At 34.6% G+C, this 26377-nt stretch overlaps 1 protein-coding gene across 4 annotated transcripts in view; it reads left to right on the top strand.

Moving 5' to 3' along the window:
• Positions 1-26377, top strand: part of DENND1B (DENN domain containing 1B) — a 253965-nt gene that overhangs the window by 178031 nt on the left and 49557 nt on the right. For all 4 annotated transcript variants that reach the window (XM_042976469.1, XM_042976470.1, XM_042976468.1 and 1 more), the window contains one exon: positions 11453-11554. In XM_042976469.1, coding sequence (XP_042832403.1) covers positions 11453-11554 — 102 coding nt within the window. The remainder of the gene's footprint in view (positions 1-11452; positions 11555-26377) is intronic.

Below are 26377 nucleotides of genomic sequence, written 5' to 3'. Positions count from 1 at the left end.
TGATTTTATGAAAATAATTACACTGCCCTTCCACGACCAGATAAATAAGTTATAATGGATAAAAAACGTTGAGTTAGTAATAAGTAGTGGACTTGCTATCTAATAGGAATTCGACCGTTAATTAAGTTGTGTAACCTTGACTCATTTCCTTGGTCTCTATAGACTTTGATCTTGTTATTTGGAGAATGAGAATTCTTGTACTCTCCCTGCCTACTTTTCAGAATTGGTGTGCAAACCCTGTTGTAAACTGTGAAACTAAACACATGTGAATGAGTTATATCCCTTCTAAACTGACTTCCCTATTCCCACCCAATGGCTCTTATATCTCCAAGGAGTTATTGGGTTATTAGGAGTCCTTAAATGGATAGGCAGGTCAACGGCTGTCTCTAGAGAAGTACATATATCTAATTTGCATGCTAATATTTTGGAAATATGTGTATAGTTTTTAAAGCATTGTAGAAGTCCTAGCACTGAATATGGTATACATGTGGGGGAATCACATGAGGGAAACTTTAAAAATTATTGACAGTTACATGGTCTCATTCTTTAAAAGATTGTACACCAATCATCTGTACTAATAAAAGTTTAAAATAATCTGGTTGTCAAATTTTTTAAAACAGGTTGATTTCGAGTTTACAGTACCAACAGGGATATTTAAGTATTACTTTGCTTAAATTTTGCCACATTTAAATAATTATTAATCTTTGTATGTTACATTTTTCTTTTCCTTTTTAAGTTTGTGAAGGACTTCAGATTTGAGGAAAGCAAATTGAAGAGAAAATTTTCTTAAATGATTTAAATTATCAATTGAGCAGACAGGGGTACAAGATTTCAATAATGACTTTTGTTTTTTAAATCTTTAAAGCCAGATTCCCAGTATCTGTGGGAAAATATATAATTTCATCATAGAACATCTTTCCTGTTTATTGGTCACATCTAATTATAAATTTGTTAAATTATCTACCTTTTTCCTTTTTATATTTGATGTTTTCTTTGTTTTTTAGTGCTAATTCTTTCTGGGAGTCAAAGGACAGTATTTTCCTTCTGTGTGTTTTTACATTTCTTTTGACTCCATCTTGAATGAAAGCATAATTTTTAAAGTATACTGAATATATTTAAACAGTTTTTTTAATTTTCAATAGAAATAGTTATTAAGGAAAATGACTTCTTTGTTGTGTATAAAATATTTTTGTTGCTGTTTAGGCATTGTCTTTACAAATGCCCTCTATTCTAATTTATTAAACGTACATTTACTTTTTATTTTGTGAACTCTTTTGGACATTTATATAATAGGTGTATGTCTTTTATATATTTTCTGATATATGTAAAAAAAAAAAGGGCCAAGTTCAGAAGTTACAATTATTTCATGGTTTTGTCTCTATTCAGAAGTATAGTTCAGTACTACCCTCTACCTAGTAGAGCACAACTGGAAAAATTTACTAAGTAACCTTAAATGGATATGAATTCTTTAACCAGGTACTACTTTTTAAAATGTCATGATTTTTTATACACATATAAAAGCAAACCATTATTATTGTTATTCCCCTTACGTTGACAAAATTAAACCTATAGATTAGACCTAGGAGTGTCATTCAGGGCCTTCACAATGGGCAAGTAGTCTGTGTCTGTCTTTACTTTTTTCCTAAACTTCGACCTCAATTCAGAGAATTCTGCCTGTGGCTCCAAATGTCCCAAGCTTCTCTGGCTTCCAAACTGTTATTTATAATGTTCTTTTTTCCTGGTAGTGCTTTTATCTTTCTTGCTTTTAATGGCCATCTAGTTCCTTCCTGATCCCTTGAAGCTATAGTTTCTACTGCCCTTTTTTCTGTGAATTGATTACACTTATTTTCTTTAATACATTTCTTCTCCCTCTTTTATATGTTACTTATTATAATTCTTTTGTTATTTTTACTGAGATTCATAATTTATTAATTGGTATTAAAATGATAATTGACCTTTAAGTACCCGTTGGGTACCAGGCATTAATAGACCTTTTAGATAGGCTATTTATTTAATCTTGATAAGCCTTCAAATATTACCCTTTTCATTTAAAAATTTTTTTAACATTCACTTCTGAGAGAGACAGAGTGTGAGTCAGGGAGGGGCAGAGAGAGAAGGAGACACAGAATCTGAAGCAGGCTCCAGGCTCTGAGCTGTCAGCACAGAACCCAATGGAGGGCTCCAACCCACGAACCATGAGATCGTGACCTAAGCTAAAGTTGGCGGCTTAACCAACTGAGCCACCCAGGCGCCCCGTAACCTTTTCATTTTAAAGATGAGGAAAATGATATTCATGGAGTGTAAATAACCTCACTAAGGCTCTCCAGCTAGTAAATAGTGGGGCCTACATTTGAATCTATTCTTTTCACAGTCCTGCTCTTGCTTCAGTGTGACAGGTTTCTGCTCTCTGGCCTCCATTCTTCTATCATACTCTCCTTGAGATCAATTTCCTGAACTTAACATTTCTTCTAAATGCAAGTACATGGAAGGCATTCAGTACATACTTAAAGAGAGACAGAACAAACGGTACAGTCTTAGGACTTTCCTGAAAAGGAGCACATGCCCATAGGCATACCATGGTGTGTATATAAATTGGGGGAATAATTTGTTATTTGTGCTACATATTCCCATTTGTGATTTTATCAACCTAGAGTAACTGCCCCTTCCTCCTCCCTCCAGTCTTCTGCAGCCTGGCTGGGGAACCAGTTAGGGGAAGTCCCCAGGATGATTTAAATGTCCATTTTCAAATGCAAATACCTGAATACATTCGCTAAATGCCGCCAAAGAGGAGCTCATATTTATAAATTACACTTAGAATGTCTGAGTGACAGTTCTAAATATGTTGTTACTTTTCTCATAGTTCCTTCTTATTTATACCTTCTAAATGACACCCTAGCACAATTGACAAATAAATTGTGCCGGCTCTTATTACAGAGAGAAATATGCAACTCTGTAAAGTTGTTGGAAAGTGATTTAAATAAACAATGGCTATTTTGCTTTCTTTGGATTTTAACCAGCAAGTTAGCTACTTTTTAAGATTTAGAAAACATGAGATCAAAGTAATGTGCTAAATAAGTTGAAGAAAAGTGATAACACAGACTCCAGAACCAGGCTACCTGGGTTCAGAACCTCCTTCTGGGAGTTACCAGTTGTATGAGTTTGGGCAAAGTAACTTCTTAGCGCTTTAGTTTCCTCATGTGTTTTTTTTTAAAAAAAAAAAAAAAAACAAAACAACTAATAATTCTTCTTGGGTTGTTTAGAGCATAAAATGAGTTCATAAATGTAGGTTACCTAGAACAGTGTCTAACATAAAATCAGTGCTATTATTACTAAAAATGACATTTTAGAAGTAGTAAATTTGGGGAGGAAAATCCCTTTAACAAAACTAAAATAAAGTACCCTCCTCTGATTCCCCAAAAGAAAAACACTGTTATAAACATCAGAATGCTTTTAAGAGATTGAATTAAATAACTAATAAAGGGTCATCAGTTGTACCTGTTTTATTTGTGTCACAGGCTATTAAAAATAAAAGGTTAAGTTTTGACCAACAGCTAATGCTAAGGAAATGTTTGCCTGAGTTAAAATATTGCTTATACGTTCAAAGGCATATACTTGATTATCCTGTCCAAGAGCATAGAAGTAACACTCAGATCTAGTCCTTTGAATAGTTAGGGTGCTGTCCTTTGTTCCAATCACTCAAGCTTTTCTGGGCGGCTGTGAACCTTGCTAATGGATAAAAAGTAAATTCCTTTTAAAATAAAGATTGGTTAGTAATCTGGCCCTCTGGCAAGTTGAAAGATTTGTCCTTCAGACATTTTTTGGATTATATTCCTTTAAACATTATCAGCAAATAATGTTATATTTTGTGATTAAACTTTAACAATTTAAGCACAGGATTGGCATCCATAATTTAAGTGGCCATTCACTAAATCTTTGCCTTCCAGTTTCCATTTAACACATTTGTAACTGTCAACTTGTTAGAGATTTAAAAATCTGAGTTGAAAAGTACACTTGCTCACCCCCCTTGGTTTTATGGTTACTAAAACATTTTAGACCTCCATTTGTCTCATTACCCAAGTTTGAGCCTGGACCTTTGGCTTTAAAGATGGTTGCAACCAAATAAATATTTGTTGTATATTTGGCTTTCTGATAGAATATGGTTGCTTTTATGATACTTTCTGTTCTATTATTATTATTATTATTATTATTATTGTTATTAACAGAGAAGGTGTTTTGCTTATCTGCTTTAGCAAAACTATAAAAATTCTGTACCACCACTATGGGATAGGTAGAGCTAGGGACTCTGATAGTAAGCGTTCATTTTTATATCCCTGATAATGTGTTTCATGAGAATAGAGAGTGTTTTTCTTTAAATAGTGGGAAAGAAAATATATATTGTTCATAGCATGTATAAAATTAATACGTAGCTCTATTAATCTTTTTTAGTGTTCAAATTTAACTAGAGTGCTAGAAACAACTGTATCTGATTTAGAAAAATGAATTTCTTTTCCCATCTTAACTTGCTGAATCAAAGGCAAATGGAACATTGATAGCTATTTTTATTCTAGGCAGATCTAATAACTTTAGGGCAAGCTCATATGTACTCATATGTACAGAAAGAAGCTTTAGCTGTAAATAATGATTAAAGTTTATGATTTAAATATAAGGATTTTTTTTCATCAATAATTTTCAGTAATAGAAAAATTATTGTTTTCCTGGTTAAAAAACTCTGAGAGTAGACTGTGGTCCCTTACATAATAACAACAACATTGGGACACTTGGAAGAAGAATGTTGTATCACCTGAAAAATCTTTTAAAATTATTTTCTGTCAGAACCTGAATATATTTGACTATTACCTTGGAAAACTGGTAACAGAGTGTTTAAGAGATTTAAAATTTTAAATAAACTATCGTTATGCAGACATTTTTGCTTGTTTATATTTGTTATATAACAGTGACTTTACATATTAAGCCCAAGTGTATTAGGGAACTGAATAAGCATTATGTGGATGCTTTGATTATATTTCATATCTTTACACAGTATCATTCTTTCTGACACCTTTATTCCTTTCAATATGAATTGTTACTAAGTTTTATATATATATAAAACTTAGTAACAATTCATATTGTTATATATATATATATATATCCGCAAAACATAAACAGAGATCTAGCCTATGTTTTCAGTATTTTCTTGTTCTTGCCAAGTTTCCTACTCCAGAAGACAACATAGAACTGGAAAGATGCCCATCCTAAAAAACACACTAAGCAAAAATATTGTATTAATTCAGTGATGATAATCACTTTGAAACTGAACATACAGTAGGGTAGGAAAAACAGCCCCATCTCTTCCATATCTTATCTGTGCCTTAATTATCCTGTAAAAATACTTCAAATATTAGCTAGTGGATATTTACTGAACACTCAAAGTGCAAAGTACTATGTTGAGTATTATAATAGGGAATGTAGAAATGTATAAGGATATAGTCCCAGACCTCAAAAATACACAAATAAAATGTATAAAAATAACCTTTAATTCAACTTAGAAAATCAGTGCTGAAAGAAAGATACATATTTTTAAGGCTCTGGGTTTCAGAGGAGGGAGAATTTACTTCTTTATGTTGAAGATGGAATCTAAGACTTGGCAAGGTAAATCGTGTGTTCCATAAGGGCCAGATTTATGGCACTGGAGGGCATTTCTTCTGCCATTTCTTAATCCATTCTTCTGCCACAACTAATTGATGGGTCTTATTTAAATACCATCAGATACAAACAACATGTAGTTTCTAGCACACTGGTTTTAATGGTACCTCTTCCCTTCCCATTATACAAGGGACTGAATGTGACGTTTGTTATTTTGTGGACAATTTGAACTTGAATCTGCTCTGATTTATATGTTTTAACAGGTAAATCAAGTATGAACTTTGGTATTTTTACTATTTATTAATAACAAACTATCTAGCAAACCTCATCATAGAATGCTGAGTATGTTGTTGATTCATTCTTAGTCTATATTTGTTGACTGACATAATACTTTAATGGTAAGTAATGTTGGTGGTTCCTTTCTGGAAAGTCTGGTTCTCCTCTCTGTAATAAGAACTTTACTGCCAGCCTAGTATTGAATGGTAGTTTTTCTTTACCTCTTTTCATGCTCCTTTGTGTGACATTTTATCGAAATGATTTCAATTTTGGTTCCTTTCTGTTGCCTCATCACTGTTCCATGAAGCAAAAGATTCAATTGCTTTACCATCACATCAGATTTTTACCATGGATAGTTTTTCATTTCCCCATTTATATGTTTCTACACAATTAATTCTGTGTCTCCACAGAACTATATACTTCCTTACTTGGTTTTTCAGTCAATGAACAATATAACGTTTAAAAAATAAATTGGATTATAGGTAGGTATTTTTCAGTTATATCAATCTTTTTCCCTAAGTAGAGTGATCAGCTTAATTTCAATGCTTAGTTCTGTGCAGATAATTCCTAAATATACATTAAACAACAAGTTTTCCAAACCTGAGTCTCTAGCTGTGTGCTACCCTACGTCCATGCATCTTCAGAAACCTTACTTACCTTTACCATGCCTTAATGAACTTTACTGGTGCCCTGACCAGATCTCCTCTACTGGCTGGCACCCTTTTCAGAGAAAAATTGCCCATGGCTAAGTAGGAAGTGCCTCCCTAGGCACCTCCACTCTTCCCCTGCCCCCCACCCCCCGCAGGGAAGACCTCATTGGCCTGACTGGCTGATAAAGGGTTTATACTGCCCTTGCTTCAAGATGGGAATAACTCTGCCAGTACATTTAGTGTTTTCCATAGGTTTAGGCTGAGGCTGATTTTCAACTGAAAACACATTGTTGCTTGGCTTTTTTCTTCTGCCCTATTTTGTTTCCCATATTTCCTAGTTCCTGAGAGTTCTCCATCAACAAATCATTTAAACAAGAATCCTTGTCTCAGGCTCAGCTTGGAATCTGACCAAAAACATGTGCAAGAATTGATTTTATCACCTTCTTAAATCTGTTTTTTTTTTTTTTCTGTATTTCTCTTCTTTAGTAAATGGTATCATCTTTTGATCCTCAAGCTTGAAATCTGGAAGTCATCTTTGACCCCTCCTTGTCCTGTTTCTGTATATTAGTGGTTCTTAAACCCTTTGTTGCTGAATGTCTTCATACTCTAAAATAATTATCAAGAGCTTTAAAGAACTTTTGTTTCTGTGGGGTATATCTTTTACTATTTATCATATTAGAAATTAAAACTGAAAATATTTTAAATATTATTTAATAATAATACAATACTATACATAAACATAAACCATATTTTTATGAGAAATAATTGTTTCTAAACAAAAAAAAACAATAGAAGAATGCCTTGTTGTACAGTTTTTCGAAAGTATGGGGCTTAAGGGAAGTTAGCTGGATTCTCATATTTGGTTCTGCTTTTGCTCTGTTGCAATATCACCAGTCGTGTAACCTCTGATCAACTCCATTGGATCCCATGAGAAAATAAAAGTGGAAGGGGCAAATAATGTTTCAGCATTGTTACAAGAATAGTTTTGATGTTGCAGACCCTGTGAAAAGGTCTGAATCCCTGGACCATTCTTTGAGAACCACCGCTGTATATCTGTTGATATACAGCCCAGTTGATTTTGCGATGAAATTGTACTTTTACAGATTGCATGATATGGAATAAATAAAACATTCCACATAGTCTTGAATGCCCATAACTGGGATAATTTGAAAGCATAGACTGAGTCTGAATGCAGCTCCTACCACTTACATGCTGTGTGATCTTGAGCAAGTTGCTTAACCGTTCCCCATATTTTAGTTTACTCATATATGAAGTAAGACAATAGTCAATTTGAGGTTTATGTGAGTTACTATGTATGAAGTGCTTACAACAGTACCTGGCACATAATAAGCATTACGCAAACATTAGCTATTATTATTACTCTCAGTAATAGTAAATAAGTCTCCTATAAGTGTTAGCTAATGGTTGTCATCACTTTTCCTTTCTGCTGCCTCGTTCGTCTTTTCTTGGCTGATTTATATCACACTGTTAATTGGTCTGCCTGTTTCCATTATTTCCTCTTGCCTATTAATTTATTTTTTAAAAAATACAGTCTTGTCACTTTATTGAGTAGATATTTTTGTGAGCTTCTTGATGTCTTTAAGAAAATAACTTCCGAATATATCGTAGACCTTTTTCAGTATGGCTTAATCTACCTTTTGTTTCTGTCTGGTACTTTGTGTAGTTCATATCCATTAGCCACTATGCCTCAACCAGTCATTTATTATCATCATCTGGTACTGTCTCTAATTCACACCCATCCCAAACACACTACCCACTTTTTGTCTGCCTCTCTCAAGACTATATTTTGCATCTTTGTTTCATAAAGCGTCCATTAGTTTTCCAAACCAGCTCAGATTTCCTCTGGGAAGCCACAGGAACTTCTAAATTAAATCTCTTATACTTCAGTAAACTGGGAATTAACTGGGAAAATCCAGACATAGTCACTCTACTTAGAACAAGAAAGGTTTTAAAACACTCAATCCTAATCCTGATTTTTAATCAGATAAAAAATAAATCAGAAGATCCTAAGCAGAGTTCCTTATCATGCCACCACTCAACCTGACCTGGATTTAAAAGAACTCCTACTGGGGAGTTATTTATAATCTGTTTGATAGCATACATCCCAGTAGGACAATAATTGAGACTCCTGTGTATTAATATTGCAAAAATTTAGAGCATTGTTAATCAAGACTTATTTTTCTTTCTCCTGAGAGAAAATTCTAATATGCATCAGGGCTTTTCTTCTTTGTTGTTATCAGAGATTCTTAGTGAACAGGCTGTGTTCATCATTTGAAGGTTAAGTTCAAAGCTTTTACCATGATTGGTGTTATCAAAAATGGATGGACAGCACATCTGAACTTTCTCTTGAAAGATTGAAAGCAGTTGCTAGAAGATTAATAAGGACAGGGTTCTTCCCGAATAATTCACATTGGCTAAAGACCATGTTATGCCCAATTCTTGAGAAAGCTCAGGTAGACTTTGCTCACATCCATTTTCCCTTACCTTGAGATTCTCCATCCCCCTGCCCTCCATTCTTTCCAGTCAAAAGAAATGCTTGATTGTAACATCGGAAGTCTAAACTGTTCAGTTAGAGATAGAATTTTATTTTTAAATTGACAAGTATTTCAATTGAAGATAGACCTTTGTATTTGAATTGAAGGCTGTTCTGCAGTGTTAATGACAACTTCTGGACACATTGTAGATACTAATAAAATATAGCTCACATGTTTGGGGGGAAATCTGTGCAATAAAAACTAACGTTATCAATAGTACTGATCACTTTGTAATGATAGTGTTGTAGTTGGCATTGCCATTAAGAAATGATTTGATTTTTTGTAATTTGTATTTACTTTTGAAAAGAAAATAAGTCCTACGGAGCAAAGTTTAGCTCACTTGCTATTTTGTTTATTGACTTATAGAAACATTTGTCTCCCAGTATAACTAGATATGATGCTGATACCAGGGAAGCAAAAACAATAGACCTTTATCTTTAACAGGATTGCCTGTTTGTTGTTTTCCCCCCCTCTGTTAGATTCTAAGTGGTGAGTTCTGTGATAGTGGCAAATACAGTGATTTTTGATTATCCAAAGTATATTTATATAAGTTAATCAAGTTTTTAAAATATATCATTGAAAATCTTCCCATAGCACTTAAGGCTGGCAGTAGTCAGTATCAAAATGCATAATTGCAGTTTTATTATGAGGTGTTGGCTGGCAGCTGATGGTGGATGACAACAATTAATAGATTATTAAATTGTCTTCTTTAATAATTTGTTTGAATTTTATATATTGTCTTCTGTAGCAGTGCTGTGTCAGAAGACTTGTTGTGATCGGTGTTCTGTATTTGTGCTACCTAAGAGGATCCACAGAACACTTGTGACAGTTGAACATTTCAGATGTGGCCAGTGTGATTGAGGAACTGAATTTTTAGTTTTGTTTAATTTTAGTAATTTAAATTTAAATAGCTACATGTGACTAGTGGCTAGTGTATTGAACAGTGCCAATCTATAGTGTCATTAGTTTCCATCAGACAGTGGTAACAGTTGAATTACTGTTAGATTATTAGTTTCATTATTTTGTTCATACAGGAGCCAATTTTCAGAATTTTACTTACAGATACCTATAATCAAGGCATTGAGTTGTCCTTAAAGTTAAATTATAATTAATCTTTTTTCTAAGGTCTGTTAGAAGGTGAACAGGCTCACTTTTTTTTTTTTTTTATTGCAACATAGAGATTGCTACAGGATTCATTATAATGAGTGGATCATTGTATTAACATTGATAATGGATTATCTCTGTTTTCATTTGGGTCATATAATTTAGCCACTTATCTTCACATGTATTGAACTGGCAAGAAGACCATTCAGGCTACTGAGGAAGTAGCAGGTGGTAGGGATCAGCCAGTAAGTGACAGTTTTCGAGGTCATGCATGGGAATAGATGGAATGAGTGGAATCTGTATTGAGAATTTAAGTTCTTGATAATTTGGAGGAGGAGCAGCTAATGGAGCATAAGCTACCACAAGACACTTGCAAAGTTACGATTACTTAAAAAAATAGGGTAAATTGAGGCAGGTACAAAGTGAGACTTATTCTAGAAAGTATTCAATCAGAATTGTGTTTGCAATCATGAAGAGAATGTTACTGTAAGAACTTGTAATTAATTTTAAAAGAAATTAATGATCAAATATAAATCGCAAAAATCATGCAGTAATTTTTATAGCAAGAGTGTTTTCTTTTTCTCTTTTTTTCCATGTTTATTTATTTTAGAGACAGAGTGAGAGAGAGAGAGAGAGAGAGAGAGAGAGAGAGAGAGAGACCATGAGTTTGGGAGGGGCAGAGAGAGAGAGGGAGACACAGAATCTGAAACAGACTCCAGGCTCTGAGCTGTCAGCACACAGCCTCATGCGGGGCTCAAACTCAAGAACTGTGAGATCATGACCTGAGCCAAAATTGGACGCTTAACTGACTGAGCCACCCAGGCCCCCTGAAGGTGTTTTCTAATAAGGATAAAATTGCAATTGCATACTCTTTTCAGCTATGCATGCTATTTTTAATACTCATAATTCAATCTAATAATATTAAACCTTTGTTTTTAGGTGATTCATTCTTACTCTGAGGAAGTGAAACTGAGCAATTTTAAGACCCCAGGGATCCTTGATTAGGAAGCTCTCGTAGAAGCTTATCAGTAGAGGAATATTTTTATGAGGCTGAAATTCAGCTATTATGTCTAAGGGTCTGTTTGACTCCCTTTAGACTTTCAGCACCTTGAGGTTGATTCTGTGTCTTACATTTCCTCTGTGACTCTCCATCTACCTCTTTAGAGAGACTGGTTCTCTCTGCTGACTTTCTTTTGACACCAAAAAATCTTTATTTCTTTGTAGGGGGAGCCCATCACTTTCTGTGAGGAGAGTTTTGTAAAGCATCGTTCAAGTCTGATGAAACAGTTCTTGGAAACTGCAGTTAACCTCCAACTTTTCAAGCAGGTAAGAGTGGGCCTCCATATTTCCTTCTGTAACAGAAGATTACAGAAATGTAACAAATGGCGTGGCACGTTTTTATCACTTTTATCAAAAGTTTGTCAAAACTCTGAATAATACTGTTCTAGAATTACAAGAAATTTTTCTTTCCTTTGTTAACTCTACAGTTACCTATGGCATGGCACTCTAGAAAGTTAAGTAATAGTAACTTTGTTATTAAAAAAAAATCTCCTCTATAGTACTAATCTGATGGTCTGTGAAAGAGATTCATTCACAGTTACAAAACCAGCACGACTAGTTTCATGTGAGCATCTAGGAGTTGGTTTGGTATGGTAGATTGATGATGGTAAGCAAACTATTTTTGTAGGACAGTCCGAATGTAACTCAGCTTAGAAAAACAGACTTCATAATTATAAATTCAAAAATTCAGAAAAAAAGGTCATCATCATACTGTGTATCCAGATTTTTGGCTCAGGAAATGTAGTCACAATTTCAAAAAGCAGTAGCTTAACATCAGAATTGAGAACGTTTAGATGTACTCATTCTTTCATTCCTGTGTGTGATCATAGCAAGTCTCTCAGTTGAGGCTCCTCTCAATTTCTGTTTACATAATTTAAATTAGGTTCTAAACACTTTATTTTCTTATTCCACATGATAATTTAACTGTCAAGTTACCTGTGTGAATTCATCGTTTAATGAAGACCAATAAAGTGCCATAAACTGCTCAGGACCAGGATACAAGCATGAGTAAAAATTCAATAGCTGAAACTGAAAATCTAATAGAATCCTTTGGACTGTTAAGAGAAAAGATCCCATGTAATTTGAGATAAGCTTCAAATTAAGTAAGTGATTTAATTTGATGGTGACAAAACCAATACTATTATCCATATTCTGAGGAAGTTTTAAACAATAATTAGAAAATACTCTGGGGGGGGGGGCGGGGCTATAACTATCTTCTCATATGTGAAGGTTTACCTTAAAGAAAGGGTTACGTTTACCCAATACCTAAAAGAGGCAGAAGCAGCTTTGATAGCTTTTAGGATCAAAGATGTCTTACGAATTTCTGAAGATGGAGTGGGTTACTTTTGGTGCTCTGTCACTAGAGGGCTCCAATATAGATTGAATTCCTTCCCAAGGTTGTAGAAGGATCAAGTGATGGTCTTTCTAAATGCTGAAGCGTACAGCACAGTGCTGTCCTAAACCAGTCATCCAGTGCGTGTTTGTGGAGTTAAATAGTGATACCCTTTTTGTAGTTTCATCTGTCAAGGAGAGATAGTACTACTTCCCATTGTCAACTCTGAATTGTGAAGATCAGTTCATATGGGGGTCAAGAATTGAATGGGTAATAGAATATTTAACTTATGACGTAACCTTTGGCCATAAGACTGTAACCAAAATCTTTTCATTAGTTATAATTCACATAGAGTAATTTTTGTATACTTACAATAAGCTCATATTTTTAGGAATCAGGAAGAGTTGGGTTAAATCTTGGCTTTCTCATGTAATAGCTGTTTGCTCATAAGTATCTGTCTCTTTTTCTTTAAAATAGAAATACCCTGTATCTCACAGGGTTGTGGTAAAGTTTATGTGAACTGATACATGTATACTCCCAGCAAAGTGCACAACACTTTGTAGAAGCTTATTGAATCTTAGTGTCTGCCTCATTTTAGAGCCATTACATTAATAAAGTATAAATCTGTGCAGGATTATTTTTAAATATAACTTGGTCAAAAAGGCTAAATGTAGAATACTAAAGTGGTCAATTAAAATAGAGCCCATTATATAGACAACTTAGATAGTTTACATGCACCAATTGACCATGTTCTCAAACTTGATACCCTTTCATGACCCTTGAGAAAATGATACTTGAAGTTTGGGGATTTAAAAGATTCCTATTGACAGTTTCACAAACTTCTAAAGATGAATAAGTTCCAGAGATTCACTGTACAACATAGTGCCTAATTCTAGTCTATTAAAAGTCTATCTCATGGTAGTGTTCTTACACACACACACACACACACACACCCCCAAAGGAATGCAAGGAAACTTTCAGAACTGTTGGATATTTTTATTACCTTGATTGTGGTGATTGTAGCAAAGTGTATACATATGTCCAAACTTAACACATTGTCTCCATTAGTTATGTTCAGTTTTTTGATTACCAATTACACTTTACTAAAACTTGGGGGGAAAGAAAAGAAACAAAAATAGGAATCAATTGGTAAAAAATTACCAACATAGATGAAGCCACAAAGAGACTATTGCTCTTTTTGAAAGAATATAAAAATATTCATTAGGTATAAATGATTGCTATTCATTATTATGAATTTGTGATCCATCATAGGTCAAGGACTCCTCCGGCTCTCTATTTAGCAGTGCTTATGCATCAAAATTGAGAGAACATGGGTCCAGGAGAGCAGCATATAATTTTAAGTTAAGAGTTAAAGTAGACTATTATTTCAGATAATACGGCCGGGAAGGATTCGGAGGTAGCTTACGTACTGAAACAATTTTAAATGCAGTATTTAAAAAACTGTTTTGTGGTGTGGAACAGGAGACAAAGCCTAGTGCTTACTTCCCAAGTTGAAAAGTGTAATAGGAGACCCTACTCCCACAAATCTGGGATGACTTAGTGTAAAAGTAAACAAGAAATCAAACTGCTCCTTCCCTTTATTCATTTCCTGGTGATTGTACCTCCAAAGCACTGGTACTGAGTGGAGGGGAGGAAAAGGTGCTGCTGAAAAGTAAACACACCAGCCTGTACAGAAATTTGAAGTCTGAATTAATAATTTCTGATTTGGTCTGATACAACTCAAGCCAAGTTTACAGTGATCCTAAATTGTTAGCACTGTCAGGCCCTAGGCAGAAGCAAACACACATCTTCTCTTGAGGAACCCAGGTATCAAAGAATTCTCCCAGCTAAAATTCCAAAGATAAATTTCACCGTTAGAAATTATAAGCATACAAGGAAAAAAAATCATGAGCAAGAACTAGCAGAAACAGAGGACCAAAATTGACTTACAAAGATTTTAAATATTGGAATTATCAAAATTAGAATGTAAAATAACTATGCTTAAAATGTTCAAAGGAATTAGGGGTGCCTTGGTGGGTCAGTTGGTTAAGTGTCTGATTTTGGCTCAGGTCATGATCTTGTGGTACATGAGTTTGAGCCCCACATTGGGCTCTGTGCTGACAGCTCAGAGCCTGGAGTCTGCTTTGGATTCTCTGTCCCTCCCCCACTCATGCTCTTTCTCTCAAAATAAGTAAATAAATAAATAAATAAACAAACATTAAAAAGTAAAAAAAAAATAAGATGTTCAGAGGAATAGAAGACAAGCTTAGAAATGTTCAGTATATAGGGGCTCCTGGGTGATTCAATTAAGCGACCAACTTTGGCTTAGGTCATGATATCATGGTTCATGAGTTCAAGCCCCATGTCAGGCTCTATGCTGACAGCTCAGAGCCTTGAGCCTGCTTTGGATTCTGTGTTTCTGTTTCTCTCTGCCCCTCCAGCACTCATGCTCTGTCTTTCTCTCTCTCAAAAATAAACAAACACTAAAAAAATGTTCAGGATATAAAAATATTAATGTGAAGCCAGTTTTTAAGACTGTAGCTTATAGGGGAGCCTGGGTGGCTCAGTTGGTTAAGCATCCGACTTCAGCTCAGGTCAGTATCTCACAATCTGTGAGTTTGAGCTCTGCATTGGGCTCTGTGCTGACAGCTCAGATCCTGGAGCCTGCTTTGTATTCTGTATCTCCCTCTCTCTGTGCCCCTCCCCTGCTCATGCTCTGTCTCTCTCTGTCCCTCAAAAATAAAATAAAAACATGAAAAAGACTGTAGCTAATACAATTCTGGTAGGAAGTATGTAACTGAAATTGATGGAAATTGATGGGTTGAACAGCAGATCATATCTAACTGAAGAGAGATTTACTAACCTGGAAGATATATCTGAAAAAGAAATTACCCAGAAGATAATGCAGAAGAATGAAGAAATAGAAAATATGAGAGGTTAATAGGCATGAAGGGTAGAATGAAAGTGTCTAAAATCCATTGGAATAAACTATAAAAGGAGAGGACAGAAAATTGAGGAGAGCGAGTAGTTCAAAGGACAATGCCCATACCAATAAAATATACCGTTGTATAAATTTAAGAAGTCCAGCATATCCAAGCTGAATAAATAAAAAGAAATCTATAACTACACCATATATTCAGCTCTAAAACATTAAGTAAAAATGGAAAAATTTAAAAATAACAAGATGGGCAAGATAGATTACCTTCAGGGAGCAACATAGTGACAGCTGAGTTCACATTAGTAATCCAGAAGATACTACCGTATCTTCAGCATGTGGAGAAAAAATACCTAGAATCCTATGCTGACTAAAATACATCTTGGGGCACCTGGGTGGCTCAGTCGGTTAAGCGTCCGACTGCGGCCCAGGTCAGATCTCACGATTCATGGGTTTGAGCCCGGCATCAGGCTCTGTGCTGATAGCTCAGAGCCTGGAGCCTGCTTCTGATTCTGTGTCTCCCTGTCTCTCTTTTCCCATCCCCTGCTCACACTGTCTCTCTCTGTCTCTCAAAAATAAATAAATGTAAAAAAAATTTTAAAAAATATATCTTAATTATAAGAGTGATATAAAAACATTCCCCACCCCACCTGACCCTGCCCCTCCCCCCCAAAAACCTGAGTTTGCTCCTTGTGTTGACTTTATTGATGTGTCTTCTTTGTTCCGCTAAAATCCCCACTTACTTAATCAAGTGCAAATGCCAATCTTGGTGTTGCCGTGAAGGTATATATATATATATATATATATATATATATATATATATACACACACACACACACACACACACACATATATATATACATATATATGTATATATATATACACACACACACATATATATAAATATGTATATATATGTATATAATTAAAACTCCTTATCATTTGACTTTAAATAAGGAAGATTATTCTAGATAATTTAGGTAGGTCTGTCTGAATCAATTGGAAGACCTTAAACTCAGAACTGAGGTTTCCCTGGGACAGAGAAGAAATCCTATCCGTGGATGAGAGCTTTGGCTTCTATGGGTTTAGCCTGCTCATGATTTTTCCTTCCTGATGCTTGTCTTATGAATTTCAGACTTGCTTAGCTAGCCCCTATTATCATGTAAACCAATTCCCGGTAATAAATCTCACCTGTGTATGTGTATTTGTGTTTGTCTATTTATCATTATATCTCCTGTATATCTCCTACTGGTTCTGCTTCTCTGATTGAACTCTGACTGCTATACCAGACAGCAGAAAGAGATCTTTAAGGGAATACTTTAAGAAAGTACTTCAGGGAGAAAGAAAGTTTTCTCAGATCCAAGATGGAAGGTCTGAGATGTAAGAAGAAAGGAAGAACAAAATAAATGGTAAATAATGTGGATTAAATTAAAACGATGTTAACTGTATAACACAGGCAAATTCTTCCACATGTTCAAGAATCAAATGGTTTCAATTCAGATTCCAAAAATTTCCCATTTTGATTATGGAAAAAGGGAGATTCTCTTCAATTTATTTTGTGTGGCTAAGATCATCCTGATTCCAGATCCTAAAACAGCATGAGAAAAGAACCTTATAGGTGAGCCTCACTCACAATCACAAATGGAAACATTTAAGCAAAATATTTGCAGCCAATTCTAGCAATGTATTAAAAGGATACTACTTTATGAGCAGCTTTCATTTATTCCAGAAATTAAACGGCCATTGCATATTAGGAAATCTATGAATGTAATTTCCTACATTAGCCTATTATTAGAAAAATCATTAGATCATCTTAACAGATGCAGAAATTTTTCATAAAATTCCTGATAAAAACTAAAAAAGAGGCATGATTGAAAGCAATTTCAACAAACTTCATACTTAATATTAAATACTACCTCTGAAAAAGGTGTTAGCTATTACCTTTGGAATCCCTAGCATATATAATTTAGCCAAAAAAAAAAAAAAAAGATTTAGAAGACACTAAACTGACATTACTTTTATTTCTTTGAAGAGAGAGACAGGTTTCTTAAGACATGAAGGAATAGCTTAATAAGTTTGACTTTATCAAAATGAAAAACTTTGATTACCAAAAGACACCATATTTGTAATAAATACAAACCACACAAGGACATAGAATCTAGAATTCAAGACAAAACAAAATAAGCAGGAACAGACATATTCATCCAATAGAGTTGTACAGAAGACTTGAGTTAGCACACGCAAATGGAGACACCTGAATGGCCGATAAAAGTGTGCAAGGTATCCAGCCTCATTTGGGGTCAGAGAACATCACATAAGAAAACACAATGAAATTTCACCATATACTCACCAGATTGGCCAAATTTAACAAAAACAAAAAACAAAAAACAAAAACAGAATCACAAAATTTGGCAAAGGCACAGAGCAAGGGACCAAGTTTTAACTGTTCATGGGGGTATAAATTTGCGCAAATAATTTAGAAAACACTGTGGCACTACCATTTAAAGTTAAACGTGCAAATTTCTTAGAAATTTCACTCTAAGTCGTGCACCAGAAATCATTTACTGACATTGCTTGTAAAAAGCAAAACACTGGCAGTAATCTCAGATGTTCATCAGTGTTAAAATGAACAAATCGTACAAACATTGTACAGTAGGAAAATTAAGCTGCAGCAAAACTGAAAATGAGTTAAATGAAAAAATCACTAAAGAATTACTATGATGAGTCTTTTTATGTAATATTTAACAGGAAGAAAAATTACATAGTATATTATTTAGGGAGACATTTGTGTGGTAAAACTATAAAGGCAGACAAGGAGAGGACAACCTGAAGCAATTGTGGTCTTTTCTGTGGAGAGAGAGGGGCACTCAAGGAAGGACCTTCTAAGGAAGGGAATGTTCTGGTGGTTTGCTTTATTATTTAAACTTAATTATTTAAGGCACTATTATTTGAATTATCTAAGTACTGTATAAAAACATTTATATATATATATATACACATATATATGTGTATATATATATACGTGTGTATATATATATATACGTATATATGTGTATATATACATATATATGTGTGTGTGTGTGTGTATATATATATATATATATATATATATATATATATATTTGTTTCCAGATCAGCTTGTTTCTATTGGGCTGTTTTCATTGACAGTTGACTTCTTAACCTTTTGAGACCTCAGTTTCTGCATCTGTAAGATGAGTTAGAGTAAAAGGTCACTAAGTTTGAGATACCTTTCGACTCTAACATTCCTTGATATTATGAAATAAACATAGCTTAGACGGATGATAGTAGGTTCCATTTGGATAAATTCCTCTTTAGATAATGGATTTGGAAGGAATCCCAGAAACAGCTTCTTAAATCCACCATTCTGACATCACCATGTTTCTGTAGCTAACAGCTTTTACCGAGATTTAAGCCATTATTTTTAGGACTCTTACCTTTATCTCATATTATACTAACACAGTAAAGGAAATTATTTTCTTGTGTATATTGTTCGTTATAAAGGTCACTGGAACTAAAGTTTTTTCTGCTCATTTTATTATACACTTTTCCTGGCTAAAGACCATGACTGAATTTGGTGTGTTGACCCAAGAGCCTAGTATACAGCCACAGACTTATGGGATCTCCATGATATAGGCCCTTTTTTAGATGGCAACCTATATTTCTGTTAAGAAATGTATACAATAAGTAAGGAGCTCAAGCATAGATATATTTTTTTTCCTAAAATAATCTTGCTTGCTTATATTCTACCTTTATCAGAGAGGAAAATGAGAGGAAAGATTCAAATTGGAAAAGGCTCTTTTGGTGTTCTTCCAAAACCCTTTCCTGCCTTTCATAGGACAATACAAATGTGTCTTTTTTAAACTTTTCCATCCAACAAAGTGCCCCTTGTGGTAGAAGAGAACACATGTTTTTGAAAAGAATAGGAATGTGACTATCAGAGACCATTGAAAAAGCACATTTAATAAAGCCATTTTGTATTTTTCAGAGACGTTTATATACATCGTGCATTCTATACCACAGTATAGCTGTGTTTATTTTAAAGTGAAAATGTTTTAAATAAATTACTGGTTAAAGTACCCTTCTCCTCCCTTCATCTTCAATTAAACTCAAGTTTTCAGGTAAATACATTGCATTCATTCTTTGGCTCTGAGTTCCTGGTCTCACCACCATGTGTAATGACATGCCTACCCCATTGTTAATAGCATTGGCTCTGGAATGCTCTGGAATGCAGTAGATCTGGGTTTGTACCCTGGTGTGCCACTTTCTCAGAGTATCACACATGGTAAGGTGCTTGGTCTCTCTCTAAGCTTTAAATCCTTCCCCAGTTTCTTATACTAATGGACTATCCAAATACCTTGAATATCCCTTCAAATACACCTTTCACGAAGTAAGGTTTTGTATATGCTGTACCATACAGCCAGTATTAACCCATTGTCATTCTTCCATAGTCTTCTCAAACATCAGCCCTTATCCAAATCAACATTTACCCTTACATCCGTTCTGTTCCCTTAGAGCTTTTGTTCATACCAGAGTTACAGCATTTAGTCTATGTTACTGTAATTTCCCTCTTACTGTGTTTTCCTTCACCTCTTTAAAGCTTTCCCTGATTTTCCTCCAGCTCACTAGGTCTGCACTCCTTTCTCTGTGCCTGTATTACTTTGAAAACATTTTGTTTGTTTATTCACTTTAACAGCTAAGTACTGAGCATCTTTTGTTGTTGTTGTTGTTGTTGTTGTTGTTCTTGTTGTTGTTGTTGTTGGGTCCTGCTCCTCCAAGCACTTGAGATTCAGAGCTGTGTAACCCGCTTTCATGGAGTTGTGATTTCTAGTGAAGGGAATGGGTTAACATACAACAAATAAAAAGGAAAAATGTCAGCAAGTGGTAAGTTTAGAGGGTATGAGATATTGATTGGGTGCCTAATTTTAGACCAGAGGTTCAGGAAAGGCTTTACTGAAAAGGCGATACTTAAGAGAAATCTGAAGAAGGGAATTAGTTTTGAGAATATCAAAAGAGGAACATCATTTCGGGTAGAGGAAATTGCTATTGCAAAGACCCCAAGGAGGGAAAGAACTCGGCATTTCCTAGGATCATAATTAAATCAACTGTGGGCAAGAAAGAAAGTTGCATCAGCTTAGGTTAGAAGAGCAGAAAGGGGACACAGATCTTGTAGGACTTTAAAGGCATGAGTTACATTATATTCTTTTTAAAAAAACATTTTTAAATGTTTATTCTTTTTTGAGAGAGACATAGTCTGAGTGGGGGAGGAGCAGAGAGAGAGAGAGAGAGAGACAGAGAGAGACAGAGAGAGACAGAGAGAGACAGAATCCGAAGCAGGCTCCAGGCTCTGAGCTGTCAGCACAGAGCCTGACAGGGGGTTCAAACCCACAAATGGTGAGATCATAACCTGAGCTGAAGTCAGAACATCCAACTGACTAAGCCACCTAGGCATCCCTTGTTACATTATATTCTAAACAAAGCAATATGCTGTTGGAAAGCTTTAGCTGGGGTGTGACTGGATCTGATTTGTATTTTATAAAGATTGCCCAGATTGTGCTGTAATGGATTAGAGGAGAGAGAGGTGGGTCTCTACATGGGTCTGTTGCAATTGTTCAGGAGAGAAGTGATGGTGGATTGGATGAGGAAGGTAGTAGAAAAGACAAAGCAAAACAGAGCAGGGTTTGGTTATGTTTGGGAGGTGGAATTGCCAGTTCTTGCTGATGGGCTGACAAGAGTAGAGGGAAATGCAAAATCAAAGATAATACTTGTATGTATATTTTTATATTGGCATTTCTAATAATTCTCTTTTTAGTTTACATACCAATTTTCTGTATAGATTGTGAGCTACTCCAGTACTAGGACCATATGGGACTCAATTCTGTATGTGTAGTTGCTTGCATAGGATCTTGTTAATGCTGGTGCTAAATAAATATTAATAAAATTTCTCTGTACAGTGTTTCAAAGTTACTACTTATAAAAAGTGATTTTGAAGACTAAGATATTTACATACTACAGTGATTAGCAGCCATACATTATATATAAGGACTCTAAGATTAGGGAGATGGATTTCTGCTTCATGAAAGTAAACTTTTCCTTATGACCGAAGAATACAATAACAAGTGTATATTTAATATATAAATAATAACATTAGTGTAAAAATCCTCAAGATCAATCCATTTCTGATGAGATCACTATTTCATGTCATTTGTAACCTATTTCATGTTATTGGTAAACATGTCAACCAATTCCATCAAATTTTCCTTATATAAGGAACATACTTTTGTGGGTATAAGTAGAAAATTCTCATACCAGTTCATTAAGAGAATACTTATCAGAAAATTAAATTAAAAATCATTTAAAAAGTTTTTGATGGACCTTGAACAACTGTAGGGTCTAACACATCTATTGTTGTGAGGGAAAACCTGAAAATTTATGATTTGATAAAATATATCCTTTGTAGTTGGGATGGGGGAGGGGGTTCGTGCTCAACTAATCTTGAGAAGTACTGTGAAGATGTACTACCATGATACATAAGGAAAATTCAGTACCTATTATATAGCTTGATACTTATTTTTCTAAAAGCATTTGACAAAGTGCTACTTCAAAGATTGATAAGTAGATTACAGTGTTGGAATATGAGGTAAAATAAGATGATGTTTAAAGAGCTGATTTGGGCCCATAAAAATAACTTTCTGTATACTCAGTACTTAATTTCAGATACTAATTTATAACACGTATTTCAAAATTCATTGTGTAATAATTCTAAAAATTTAAATTAGAAATTTATCATGTAATGGCAAAACACTAGATGGTTATGTAGTTATTTATTTATTCAACCAACATTTATTTGGTAAGTACTATTTGAAAGTCCACTTGCCATGTGATGGTTAGTTTTTTCATATTTGTTATAGATTTTAAAACAATTGACACATTTCCCTAAGGTATTATTGTACACAGAAAAATTGTAACTTTATGGTGGAGAAGCCCAGCAGACCCCACCTTGACCAGATGATCAAGGTTAATGTCACCAGCAGTAGTAACATAAATTGACATTATGAACTCCCTGATGAGAGTCACTGTGGATACAATCACCCCTATGGTATTCTTGCCAAAATATATAACCTCCATCTAATAATAAGTGTACATCAGATAAGCCCACATTGAGGAGCATTCTACAGTATGATTGGGCAGTACTCTCCAAAAGTGTCTAGATCCAAAGAAAGACTGATGAACCACAACTGGAAAAGACTGGATTAGATCCTGGAATAAAAAGAAGACCGTTGTAGAAAAACCAGTGTAACCTAAGTATAGTCTGTAGATTATTTAGTAGTATTATAACTACTGTAACTATGTCAATTTCTTGCTTTTGATAAATGTGCCATGGTTATATAAGATGTTATCATTAGGGGAAGTTGAGTGAAGTTTATGTGGGAACTCTCCATTCTGTTTTTGCATTCCTGTAAACCTAAAACTATTTCAAAATAAAAATTTTAAACAGATTCTTAAAAAAAATGCCAATAGGACACTCACATTAAGGTATCTTAATATTTTCTTAACAGAGTCTCTTTCATGTCACTATTATTATCCTTTGTGTTACGGTTTCTCCTGAAAGGATAGCTTTTGTTACAGGTATAATGAAAAGAATCCTTGCTCTATTCCTCTTTAATGTACCTTTCTTGTATACGTATTTTTGTATTTGTGATATACTTTCTATTTTTTCCCTCCTTTTTTTCTAGGCTATTTCTTCAGTGTCCTTTAGAGTCACAGTTATCTCCCACCTCTCCCCTAATGTTATAGTCCCCTCTTTATCCTTAGACGTCTCAGATATCTCCCTGGGGGTTCTTATGTAAGACCACACTGCATTAATTACCTTTATGTGATAAGTCCCCAGCACATCTTTATCACAGAGTCACTGTGTGTAGTCACATAAATGTAAATACATGTGTGTGTTTGCCTAGTATATATCTTCATGATTATGTGTATATACATATACATACTCACACCCATACATACACATACCTCACCCATATACTTACTTACATCTGTACATGTACACACATACATGTCCCTCCTGCATCCTTTCTTTTGGGAACTAGTGCTACCGTGTTGCCTAAACCAGATAATGAGGAGTGTTCTTTTCCCATGTGTTCACTGCTGACCTTTCTTGCATCCAGTTTCCAGTTGTTTACTATGTTCCATTGATTGATCTTTCTAAATATTGCTTAGATTGTTTTATTCTCTCATTTCAATGTCAATGACTTATGTTGGATAACTGATAACTGTTTTTAGCCACCGTAAGCTATCCTCCATTCTATATTAACAATTGTTCTTTCTGAAAAGCAAATCTTGTCTTTTTCCTATTATATTTAGGATAAAGTTCAAACCCCTAGCCTGGCACACAAAATCCTTCTTCCCCTTTTGTCTGGAATACCTGTCCAGATGCCTTTGCTACAGCCATTCTAAGTGATTTACTATTAGGTCTCTGAAAACGATTTCATGTCTTCATGAACAGCCCACATTGAGGGGCATTCTACAATACGATTGAGCACTACTCTCCAGAAGTGTATAGATCACCAGCGGCAAGGAAAGACTGATGAGTTACAAATGGAAAAGATAAGATTAGAGCCTGGGAATAAAACAAGACATTAGTAGAAAAACCAGTGTAACCTGAATACAGTCTGCGGATTATTTAATAGCACTATATCTATGTTAATTTCTTACTTCTGAAAAAAAAATAACTTGGATTGTAATAGATGCTTAACAAAGAGCGGGAGAGTAAAGGACAGTAATTATGAAGAAATGAAAATAACATTTGTTGAACCTGATCTATGAACTTAGATTGTAATCCAGGTTAATTTGTTTGGCTTTCTCGAGTTGTAAGCTCTGTAAAGACAAGGATCATTGTTTTTATCCTAATATTTAATACATGATAGACATTAATATTGTCAAATAAATAAAAACTGTTGAGTGACTCCTTGTTATAAGGGATATGAAAATGTCTTGACAGTTTTGATGGAAGAGCTTATAAAATTGATTGTAATGACGCTAATTTAGGGATAATACAAAACTTGTAGGAGTCAAGTGTTACTGTCAAATAACTGTCAAGTTACTGTCAAGTGTTACCGAATGGTGTCTGTAACTTAAACGTGGAGTCACATAACGGTGTAGGGTGTAGAAATGAAAATTCAGTGACATCCAGTGTACTCTGTATACTTTGTGTTATGGCCCACTTTCTCTGACTTACAAGATGTTGAATACAAGGAGTGAGTCAAAGGGTGCCTGGGTGCTCAGTGGGTTAAGCGTCTGACTTTGGCTCAGGTCATGATCTCATGGTTTATGAGTTCGAGCCCCACGTCGGGCTCTGTGCTGACAGCTCAGAGCCTGGAGCCTGCTTCAGATTGTGTGTCTCCCTCTCTCTCTCTGCCTCTCCCCCACTCACATTCTGTCTCTCACTCTCTCAAAAATAAATAAACATTAAAAAATTTTTAAAAAGGAGTGAGTCAAAAGCCATGTCTTCCTTTTATGTCACCTAGCGATTTTGGAAGATTTTAGAAAGCTTTTAATGTAAGTAATAGAATCCTATGAATTTCTACATCCTTAAAGGAAGCATGAAGGTACTTATGTATGGTATGTAATCTATAGCTAAGATCAACATATGCATTACTACTAAAGATTCAATAGGTTTGGAGTATTTGGAAACATTTGATATGTGAATTGTTGGGAGATGGTAATTGTATGATGCACTTATTTCATAACATGAAAAAATAATAAAACAATGTGGCATAGGAAAGATATGGAGACTTACTATCGGGAGGAAGAAATACACAAGGGGAGATAGCTTATCAGGACAAGGTGTATATATATATATATATATATATATATATATATATATATATACCTTTTTTTTTTAGCATCCTTTGCTAACTTATTTCAATTAGTATTTTAAAAAGTGTTTCTCTAAATGGGGTCTCAAATGATCAGCATCAGTTTACCAATACAAATGGATATTCTTGAGTCTCATCTTCAAAATGTCTGGTTCAAGATGCCTGGATTAAAACCCAGGAATCTACATTATTAATGAGGTGCCATAACAATATATACACTAAAGTTTTGGAAACAGTCATCTAATTATTCTGTATTCTCTCAAGTCAGCAGTATAACTTGAGTGTCTACTATATTTGAGGTAGTGTTCTGGGTGTTAAGATATATTGGAGAACAAGGAAAAATAGAATTATCTGACTTTGTGAATCTTTTATTTTTAGTAGGTAGAGGACAAACAATAGATAAATTATGTGGAGTGTTCAAAGATGATTAAGTACTATGGAAAAGTAAATAGAACAGGAAGAGGGGTCCTATTGGGGGTTAGGGTGGAATTTAAAATAGTGTAGATTTTCATGGAATATGTGGCATTTGAACAACTACCTGAAAGGTGGTCAAAGATAGAAGCCGAGAGGAAGATTTGGAAAGCTGTTACTGTAATCTTGGTGAGAAGTGATGGCATTTAAGAACTGGCTCAGGAAAGAGGATAACAGCTGAAGTCAGATTATGGATCCACTTTGAAGATAAAGTCAGTGGATATTCTGAAAGATTTAATATGAAATGCGAGAAAGAAGACTCCCAGGTGTTTCCATGATTTCTTGTCTAAGAAACTGGTAGAATAGCTGTCATTCTACTGAAATGGGGAAGATTATGGGCAGGAAATATTTTGGTTAGAAGAATGAGTTGAGTTTGGGCCATATTAAGCTTGAGATGTCTTTTAGACATCCAACTAGGATATTGGTTAGCAAATGGATAAGTAAGGCAG

This window comes from Panthera tigris, chromosome F3, assembly GCF_018350195.1.
Source record: "Panthera tigris isolate Pti1 chromosome F3, P.tigris_Pti1_mat1.1, whole genome shotgun sequence".
NCBI classification, from domain to species: domain Eukaryota; kingdom Metazoa; phylum Chordata; class Mammalia; order Carnivora; family Felidae; genus Panthera; species Panthera tigris.
This window is presented reverse-complemented; position numbering and strand designations above follow the sequence as displayed.